Source organism: Chaetura pelagica, unplaced genomic scaffold (assembly GCF_000747805.2).
Source record: "Chaetura pelagica isolate M959 unplaced genomic scaffold, ChaPel_1.0 scaffold82, whole genome shotgun sequence".
NCBI classification, from domain to species: Eukaryota; Metazoa; Chordata; class Aves; order Apodiformes; family Apodidae; genus Chaetura; species Chaetura pelagica.
The window spans coordinates 203,705-214,132 of NW_009952990.1; the positions used below are offsets into that span (position 1 = coordinate 203,705).

Consider the following 10,428-nt stretch of genomic DNA (forward strand, 5'->3'; position numbering starts at 1 on the left):
ACACGAAGGTTTGTTTAGACTGCATCAAAACAATTAACGTCATGAATTTCAGTGGTGCAGCTCTATCCTCTATTGTACTGTACATGTAGTGGAAAGATGAAATGTGATACTCTGACATTTCAATTTTTTGGAAGCAGCCTGAATATGTCTTAATAATAAATTGCACCCTTAACTACTTACTAGGTATTCCTTGAGTTATATTGTTTGTTTCTCCTGGGAAATCTTTGTCATGTTTTGCATTGGAGAAATTAATGGTAATAATTATTTAAAAACTGCAGTATAAAACAGCTTTAGTGAAACACCTTAAGTTTTTCTGTTTGTAGCAAGGTTTGATTTTCTTCCCCTTTACTTAGAGGCATGGGATGGCTAAAAACAGATAGATACTAAGGGCATCATTCTAGTGAAAGGGTCTAGGCCATCTCATGCTACCTTTGATTTTCATATTCACTCTTTAATCTCCCACTTCCAACTTCTGACCCCATCTTTAATAGGAAGAGCAACTATGTTGCTTGCTTTTCAAACATTTAAGTCTGTCTCTAATGTCTTCACTGACATTAGTTTTGCCTGTCACTTTCTCATTTCTACACGCCAATGGAAAACCACCTAACACATTCCTTTACATCCAGCATTATCCAAAGTAGCTTACAGTACGTAAATCTTCACACATTCAGTCTTTTTTCTTCATGTCATGAGGAGTAGAGTTTTGTGCTTATCACCAAATAAAATTGCAGTGCAAACTTTAAACATAAAAGTTACACAATTAAAAGTTAATATATGGCACCACAGCCTATTAATTCACATATAGTACAACAGACCAATAAAAACAGACATGAATATGAACATAGCTAAAAAGAAGGTGAGCTTGCATAGCAATGCAACAAAAGAAATTATATACAGAAGGAAATCGTTTCCATCCTGGAGGCTTTTGTGTTTACTTTTTTTTTTCTTTTTCCTTTCTTTTTCTTTTTTTTTTTTTTCTTTTTTATATACTCCTGATAAGGAATAGTTTAAGGTGGATGGTGTATTAAAGAGAAGAACACAAGTAAAGTATCTGTGGGATATGTGTGGCTGTGTGTCTTTACATTGCATTTACAGTTCTTTTAATAGTACATAAATAAAGAAAATGTTCATTGCACTGTTTAGTGTCATCACTTCCATGAGTTCAGACCTGATGGTCCATCAGAGCATCTTGCAATGTGTCTTCTCAACTACTCTATAGAGAGAAACAAAGAGAAAGAGGTTGTAATAAGGAAAACAAATCAAAACAAATCACAAACCACAAAACAAAGCCTATGGCAACATTATTGCAGCATGGGACAAATATTCATTGGGAGAAGAGAGTTAATTGTTTCTAAGTTGGAAAGTGATGGATGCTAAAATTCAGCACTTACCAACACCGTATCTGAGACAGCACATTTCAGGGATTGTGCACCACCATCAGCTCTCTTACAAGCTACTGGGCAGTAACTGTTGGGAAGTACTGAGGGTTTGACTGCAGCAAATAGGAGGCAGACATGCCAACAGCTACATTGCTTTTACTAGTAAACACATCAGTCTGTCTGAGCTAACTGGGATGTGGATGTACGGCTTCAAACAACTACTTTAAACCTTTGGGCATTTAGTACTGCCATCATGTACACAGCATTAACATGGTTTTATAGAAGGTTTAACACATATCGAGTGGTAATAGAAAAAAAAGTTTGGAAAATAATTCCCCTGGCCTGGGAAGCTGAGGAAAGAGTTGGGATTTACAACTGAAAAACTGGGTTACAGTTGAAAAAAGAGGACCTCCATCAAAGGTCAAAAAGAGCAGAATACTGCTCATCAAGAAACAGAAAGTTAAAGAGAAGGCACCACAAACTTGCCATGCTGCCCAACAAGTTCAACACCCTTTTAATTCACTCCCCTGAGGAAAACCGCCAATGGCATTTCCAAGACAAGCACACTACGCTTTGTGTAGTGTGAGATGGCCTTTAGAAAATTTTAAATTACTAGAATATCTTTTCAATTTTCCCAGTTTTTCACTAGCACTGCACACTGGAAGATGTACTATGTACATAATATTGGCATGGCTTATACAGATTTGAACTGGTCCAAACCAAAGAACAAAAGAACTTCCTTTTTTTGCCATCATGGGCATCTGATTATCACACTCAGCTTCCTCCTCTCTTCTCAACAGACTTATATTTTTTCTCTTTTTGTCTATTTGAGAGTTTAAACTGTAGCTAGAGAAAAACTTACATAATTCACCAGTAAACTGTCCTTGACTGTTTGATCCCATATAGCCTACATCGAGAAGGTCACTGGCATTGTGTTGGTGACCTCCTCGCAAGACTTCACCTTTTCTAGGTCCGGTGGATCCTTTAGAAGAAGCTGTTCCTGAAGAGCTGTGGCCGCCAGGTGATGGGAAGTTGGGTTTACTATATGGTACGAGTGCCTCTTCTAGAAAAGCAAAATGAAACAAAACAACATAAATACCAAATAAATTGCTATATATAGGAATAATGAAGCTATTCTTATACGGACATCATATTAACTCCTGCCCTCAGGTATCTGTCTTTTTCCTTGCTTTATAGCATGGCAATTTTACCTAAGAAAATATACAACTCTGTATTTTATGCCACAAAGAAAACAGCATGAATTTAATCTTACTTTCATGTAAATTCATAAATTAGTTTATATTAATTATAAAAAGTCTAGATTCAATATGAAATAATAGATCAAAAATAATAGATACTTTAATAAAAATAGATGCACATACAATTTTGAAAACAATGCAACTATGATTAGATTTTTGCTTCAAGTCTACATGAATCTGCTTTTTCCTTTCCTTTGGCTTAAATTATGGCAACATTACCTCAATCAATTTAGATAAAGAACTACAATATCAGCTAATTTAATTAGCTTCTGGCAGCTCAGTAATTTCCAACAATGCAAAGCACACAAGATTTTTAACTGGTGGTGAATTACATTGGAATCTATTATATTATACATAATAATAGTATTTGTAATATGTGGGATGAGCAGATCTTCCTGCAGCTTGTTTCATGTTTCATTATGAGCAAAAGGCTTACTTTTGCTCACTTGGCCTCTTCCTTTGTGAAGACCTGTAATAATGAACTGCTTGCAAGAGTAGGATTAATATCATTAAGGCATAGGACCGTATGTTTTCTTATAGCACAAGGTAAAACAAGACATCACACAGGATCAGAGTTTCCAGGAGATATTTTTGTAATAATACTAACCTAAGAAGCAAACCAGCAGCACCTATTTAGCACTAAAATAGAAACACTGTTTTATTTCTTTGTTGTGTATGATCCACTTTTACTGCCTCAGAACCTAAAGAAAGATACCTTGCTAAATATAGCTCGATTCAAGAAACACTGTGAGTATATATGCTTAATCTCAAACACAGGAACTGCCCCTTCTGAAATCGGTAGAATATCTCCTGCTTGTATCTGACATTTTTTAAAGTGAACTTGGGCTGAAAGAGGTTTTTTTCTTTTACTTTTGCTTTTCCCATTGTCTTCACTCTTGAACAATCTGATGAGGAGAAACAGACTTTCTTTGACAGAGGGCAAGAACACAGAAGGAAAAGTAGGTGGGGGTGGTTGGAAAAGAAAGAAGAGATAAAAATGCTTTTATTCACAATCTCAAAGACTTTGCAAAGGCTGCAGCCGAGTGAAAATTAACTTAAGGAAATGCTAAATGAGAACAAATTTGTGGAAGAAACCCAGGATTTCATTCGTTGTGCCTATTGCCACAAGTGAGTAGGAAAACTGAATTCCCTGTGTAACCTGCTTTGAACAGGACCAGCCTGTAAAGTAAATGTGCTGCAGAAGAGGGCAGGCAGCTGACTTTCTCTGTCAAAGTATGTCCCTCTGGTCCTGCCTAAGGGACCAGAATATTTGTGCTGCAGGACATAAGGACATTATCAGTGTTTTGTGCTATGACTGTGTGCTGTGCTTGTTTAAATATAGAGAAATGTTTAAAAGACATAGTAAAATAGTGTTTCACAGCCATAGCTTCCTAAATTATGTTACCTATATATATATATATCAAGCCCTAACAATAGAATCAGATGGAAACCTGGTTTCCAAAGGCTAGCTAAAATATGGAACAGTTTGCATTAAGGTAGCAATAAAGCAAGCAGCATAAATCAGTATAGCAGAAAGCTGGATACATTTTAAAGGTTGGAAAGAAAAGTCACTAGCATTGCAAAAGAGTTTGAGGATGACAGATATGGTCAATTGATTTGTTTTTTCTAGTTTGTGGACTCAGGATAAGGCCTCCTTTGGGTTCAATGAAATATTAAGAAAAAATGACCACGAATAAAGATAAAGTGGGTTATCATTATAGAGCATATGGTGTGTTAAATTATCTGTTGTGCCCTCAGAAATAAACAGAATCCATAAAATAAGCAATTGTGACAAAAAATAAAGGTGAAGTTTTTCACAACATTCTAGCACATGAAAGGTAGATGTCTCGAGTCCTTAAAATGGGCTCACATTTAAACATTCAAAACAGTGCCCCATGCCCCAGGCTCGCAGAGTATATGAGGTGGCTTAGCTGATACCTTTCTCTTTCAAATATTGCATCTTTAATTTGAAGAAATAATTCTAGCCGTGTGAAATCAGGATATATGTGTGTAATGATCGTTTTATACCCCATAAGATAACCAAGAGGCTTTCAATATTATCAGAACTATTGTAACTAGATCTAGCACTACCTTCCTCAGAGGGATAGATGAGAATGTCATATTTAATGTGCTCTAACTGCAGTTTCACAATTAAGCCATTGGCAGGAGCTCAGTGATCTTATTGATCTATATTGAAAGCAACCAGTGGAAATGCGGTTCCTAGAATTAGGTATGTTATTCTATTCAACTTCAAGCCAAAGGTCTTTCTTTCAAAATTTCACTCACAGGTTGGTATTGTCTGAATGAAGCCCCTTAGACAGCAAATTAGCTATTTCCTTGAAGCTGATAACTACAATAACTCCTTTTGGAAATATATTGAAAACTGGGGCAGAATAGGCTTCCAAAAATCTTAGTAAATAATAAAGAGAAAAAGGAGAAACATATCGATTAAGAATATTATTAAACCCCCAAATTTAGTAATACAAACAAGCATCACACACAAGAATAGCCTTTTCAAAAATTACTAGAGAAAAGAACACAGAGCAAGAAAGCTGTAGTATAAGAAGTTGGAATGAGAAGACAGATAGGTACAAAACTCTGGCCCGCCTTCTGCACAAACTTTATTAACCCCTTCTACTCAGGGTAATATCTTCTGGAGGAATGCTTTGTCATGCATAAAGAATATGCAATTGCTTTGGTCATCCTGAACTTGACAAGAAGAAGATATATGTAATTGCTCCAGTTCTAAATTCAGCGCTTGTGTAGGGCCCTGGAAGGGTCAATATCAAGTTCTTTTTATATAAAGACAGATTAAATCTGTCCTGCAGGATGGGGATTTTGCTACTGTATACCCTTTGTAGTGCAGAATAACTGACATTTTCTATTTTGTTAATGTATGAAACAGAGGAAAAGGAGGGGGAGGTCACGCTAACCAGGTCAGAGAAGCATCCTTAATAATAACTTAAAAAGAAATGAGATGTATAAAGTATACTTTGAATATTTTCTATGTGTTTGTACATCTTGTACATTGTAATTAAAATTGCCTTTTCACCAAGTAGCATGAATTTCACACACTATTTTTAAACTGTGATTTCACATCATCATTCCAGAACATGAACAACCATTTACTTTTTTATGCAGCTGAAAGATTAGAGGGGGTTTATTGGTACCTCTGTTGCTACAATTAAAAACTATTGATTCTATTTAAGATATTTACATTTTAAATATGGGCAGCACTATTTCCTTGAAGGACTTTATTCAGTAAATTCTGTCCCCATTACAGGTTTGCCTCTATACTCCTATTTTTTAAAAATTTTTTTAGAATGTCATTGATATTATTGTGCTAGATTAACAAGGAGCATTAACAGTAGAACAAAATCAATAAAAAGATGGATGAGTACCTCTAGTATTACTGTGGGAGGTACACACATACTTCAAAAAACTGTAGGCCTAGAGGAAGCTCCAAGGACATTTTTTATTTTTTTTTTAATCTTCTTAATTGTTCTCTTGCATAATTCAAATCAGCATTGGGATGACACTTGATTAGTGGGTTAAAGAACGTAGTCTACTAAGGGGGCCTGAAACAGAAGCTTTTACTTGAGGTCAGACTGAGAGAAGGAATCTGCAAACATTGTAGAACTACAACTCCAGCTCAACATCACTTCCTACATCCATCCATTTTTACAGATGTGAAACCTACTTAGGAGATAAAGTCAGCACACAGCAATGAACAGGTCCTGTAAAAAGGTGAAAACCTGTACTGTCATCTTGCTGGGCCTAATGAATGTTCCTTTGTCATATACTTGAATATCGAGTAGACAGTGTGTTAAATACAGTTGGAAAGAATGTCAACAGTTCAGAAGGATCAGGCCTCTCAGACATGCAAAAAATTTAGAAGCAAGTTGAAAGAACTAGAAAATATGGCTCTATATGTGTAAATAAATACATCTAACAGAAAATACTCTACAAATCCGATTCTCCTTCCTTCCCTGCTTGCCTGAAACTGTTTCTGTTTTTTCCACCACTATGCTTGACAGCGTTATTAACTGCTGCAACACTGTGAAGAACACACCAAGTTAGGTGCTAATGAGACTTCCTTGTTGCAGGAGAGAAAATGCTTGGAGCGCAAGCTCTGATTTCACTTTGCCTTTTCTTATTTTCCAGCCCAAGCCTCACTACTGCTGGCACAGAGGGGCACGAGGCTACCCTAGAATCCTGCCAGACCCAGAAACCCACTGCAGAGAAGAGTCAAGAAGTCATCTGCGTTGCCTCGGCTGGTGCAGCAGACACACACCTGATCCGAAGGCTTGTTTGTGCTGGGCTTTCCTGATATCCTCTTGGCGGTCTGTAGAACTTATCCACTCCTGGGTTTGCCGCTGCCACTCTAGTGATGTCCTAGCTTGCCGGTCCAGGGAGCTCTTTGTTTCATCTCCATTTGGAGCATGCTGCCTCTCAAGAGAGCTTCCTTTCCTCTCTGCCGAGCCTCCGCGCTGGCTGGGGACTATTTGCTGCCTTAAACCCTGACCAGGGGGCGGGTCAGGTGGTGGTGGAAGATCTAAAAAATGTGAATAAGATTTAGATGAACTAATGTTTTAATGGAAACAGAAGGTCTACTCGATGCTGAAAATAAAGTCCCTTGCAAATGGCATGAATCACTTCACTTGCTGATTTTAAAAGGAGGAAATTCTGTGTTAATCAGAAACATGATTTTACCTGCCACTAGTTTTTATTCTTGGGTTACTATGTTACTGCTCTTTCTAACTTCCATAAAGATCTATGGACTCTGAGTCCTGACTTACATTTATAAGCATGGGATTTATTTTCTGTGGGGTACACTCTATCTAGCTCTTTCAGTAACAGCAAGCAATCAAGAAAGGCTACGAAAAACTGGTTTGTGTCAGTTGACGGAGTGATTTCCCCCCATCATATTAGGTCTTGCTTCATCACTCCCATATTTGGGCTTCACTGTCAGCTTGAGGCTTCAAATCAAAATTGAAATATAAAACAATAAAAATGAAAAAATTCCACTAAATGTTGGGAAAAAATTGTTCACAAAACCTACTGTCATTGAAAAGGCATCAAACATCAGTGAAAAATGTGTGTTTAAATAAAACCACTAAACGGCAGGTGAGCACTTAACTCAAGCATTATTTTGAAGTTCAACCAAGAGCTAGTCTCACAGATGAAGAAGGCCAGTCTAAGTTTAGCTATCTTGCAAATATAACCAATTAAAACATCATTTCAGCTGAACACCAAAATATGTTTTCCTGGTTTTTAACAAATCTTGTTCTTTTCACGTTCATGGCTTGGACTAAGAAGATGCTTGCAGAATTGAAGATCAAGCTTCTGATCACATTTGTGGAGGTGAAAGTACATTTTGTTTATTGTTTCTTGACAGACATTAATTACAGAATATGGATAATTGTAATTCTAAATATAAGATTCTCTGGTAAACTACACAATAGACTTATAGTAGTCCAGAAGAAAAACACAAACAAAACAAAACAAAAAAAACCCCAACAAACAAAACCAACCAAACAAACAAATCAGAAAAGGGAAGTACCTTTAGTATTAGAACTGCCATAGAGGATACCTGTTTTATAAGAACAACACTTGTTGATAATTCTGTTTTTCAGCAATGCATGCCCAAATAAATTTGTGCAGCTGCACCAACTTCACCAAATCTATGTTACTTTACACTAGCTATGGGTCTGTCCTGCATTCTAGTCTTTTGTACCTTACAGTGTTGTCAAGGTTTGTCAAGGAATTGAACTGGCTCAACAAAAGGCATGGAAAAGTAAACCTTTGTTTTGCCTGCTGATGTTTATAACGTTTTTTGTTACATTGCAGATGTTTATAACTACAGTGAAACTGAAATTAATTTTATAAGTTGGTAAGGAGGCCTTTGAAGTGAATCTATTTTGAAGGCTGTAATCCAGCTTTATATAATGCTACACAGACTTTTTTCATGTCCTTGCTGTCAGGGGTGATACCTTTATCTTATACAAGGGGCAGAAATGCTTCCAGAGTTGCTGAAATATCATTGCAGTCAACATTGTCTCTTACAGATAAATGAGGACATGTGGATTATTTATGTCTACAAGGGAAAGAAGTTGTATCTGATGTTGCCCCTGTACCTTTGTTCATAGCCAAAGTGCTATACCCCTGATTAAGATATCTATCTTCTGGCTAGAACAGCCTTATAATAATCTGTCAGTGAGCTTGGTGTATGCTTTATGTTCAGCACTAATTTATTTGAGAAATATTTAGTTATGAATATAGATGTGACCTTTCATGACAATGACTATACTTGAGTTACTGTAGGTGGAAGTGGGAGGGTATGGGAGCTTGCCAACGTTAAAATTGCTTTATAGTGTTGGCTTCCAAAAAGGCATTTCTTATAATTGATTTTATTGCAATCATAACCAGTTAATGTACAGAATCACAACACTGGCATCTGCTCGTACAATCCGAAACAGAGATTACTGAAGTTGTGATTTATAAGCACTTTATGGAGATGCATTGAATCCAATAAACAGTCATAACATGACATCTGACAATGCAATTTCCCAACTTGAAATATTTACAGTTAAATATCAACAAAAAAAATAAGTAGTATCATAGAAAAAAAAAAAAAAAAAGTTAAAATTATTGCCCTATTAGACTTCTTAACATAAAGTAACCTCCTTTAGAAATTACCATCTAATAGTCGTTAATAATTAGATACTGAGAAGGAAAGAAGACTTGTACTTTAACAATACTGCGTATTCTAGAGCTAGCTGCAATTTTCGGAATTAGTCTGGACTTATCCTGCTCATCTACTGTTAACCTGATTCTTGCTTTAATCCATCTGTGGAATGGTTATGATGATTGCCTGATCTATTAGACTTCTTAACATAAAGTAACCTCCTTTAGAAATTACCATCTAATAGTCGTTAATAATTAGATACTGAGAAGGAAAGAAGACTTGTACTTTAACAATACTGCGTATTCTAGAGCTAGCTGCAATTTTCGGAATTAGTCTGGACTTATCCTGCTCATCTACTGTTAACCTGATTCTTGCTTTAATCCATCTGTGGAATGGTTATGATGATTGCCTGATGCACAGAATTGAAATGAAAAAACGTATTTGTAAAGTCGTTTAGGTGTTTGACACCTGTGGATGAGTTGAAATGAAAAATAAAAAATAAGCTTCTGATGAAGTTTCACACAATTCTAGAAGAAATACAGATACTACAGAATTAATGCAAGATGGCTTCAGCCTCGGTACAGACTTATTGAACTGTGGTAGACATATCTGAGGAGGTCTGTAAGAACGGTTACTAATTCTAGTCAATCATAACCTGATTGAACTGTTTGCTTTTTTCCCTTTCTTACTCAGGTGAATGATCACAGTAACACCTTAATTTCCTTCTTAATAGAAGCTGCAAAAGAGCTTCATTTAGACATCTGGCTTTTTATTTGCTCTAAAACTTAAATCCTGTAGTGCATATCTTCTGTCTTAATAAATTTTCCTTCTCCAATGCCACAGAGAACAGTCTTACCTGTCCTCGCATTTCTCAGTCAAACATGTCTGTATGTGACTGTGCATGTGTCTCTATGCACACTTGTGAATATGCACATACATGATGATTAATAGTTGGCATTCCAGCTGCTAGTAAGCAGATCAAACAAGTTAGTAGTTTCAGTCCCTATCAGGCAGACTTATTACCAGATAGAGGCAAGACAATCTACTCCATCATGACAATCACTTCTGAGTTTTGAATCTAGAAATTTAGGGACTTCAGCAG

At 36.3% G+C, this 10,428-nt stretch overlaps 1 protein-coding gene across 1 annotated transcript in view; it reads right to left on the reverse strand.

Annotated features, from left to right (window-relative positions):
- Positions 1-982: 982 nt before the first annotated feature.
- The window catches only part of ROBO2 (roundabout, axon guidance receptor, homolog 2 (Drosophila)), a 406,098-nt gene continuing 396,652 nt past the window's right edge, over positions 983-10,428 (reverse strand). The window contains exons 28-30 of the mRNA XM_009996507.1: positions 6,933-7,193; positions 2,242-2,442; positions 983-1,213 (exon numbers count right to left, since the gene is read on the reverse strand). Coding sequence (XP_009994809.1) covers positions 1,212-1,213; positions 2,242-2,442; positions 6,933-7,193 — 464 coding nt within the window. The 3' untranslated portion in view covers positions 983-1,211. The remainder of the gene's footprint in view (positions 1,214-2,241; positions 2,443-6,932; positions 7,194-10,428) is intronic.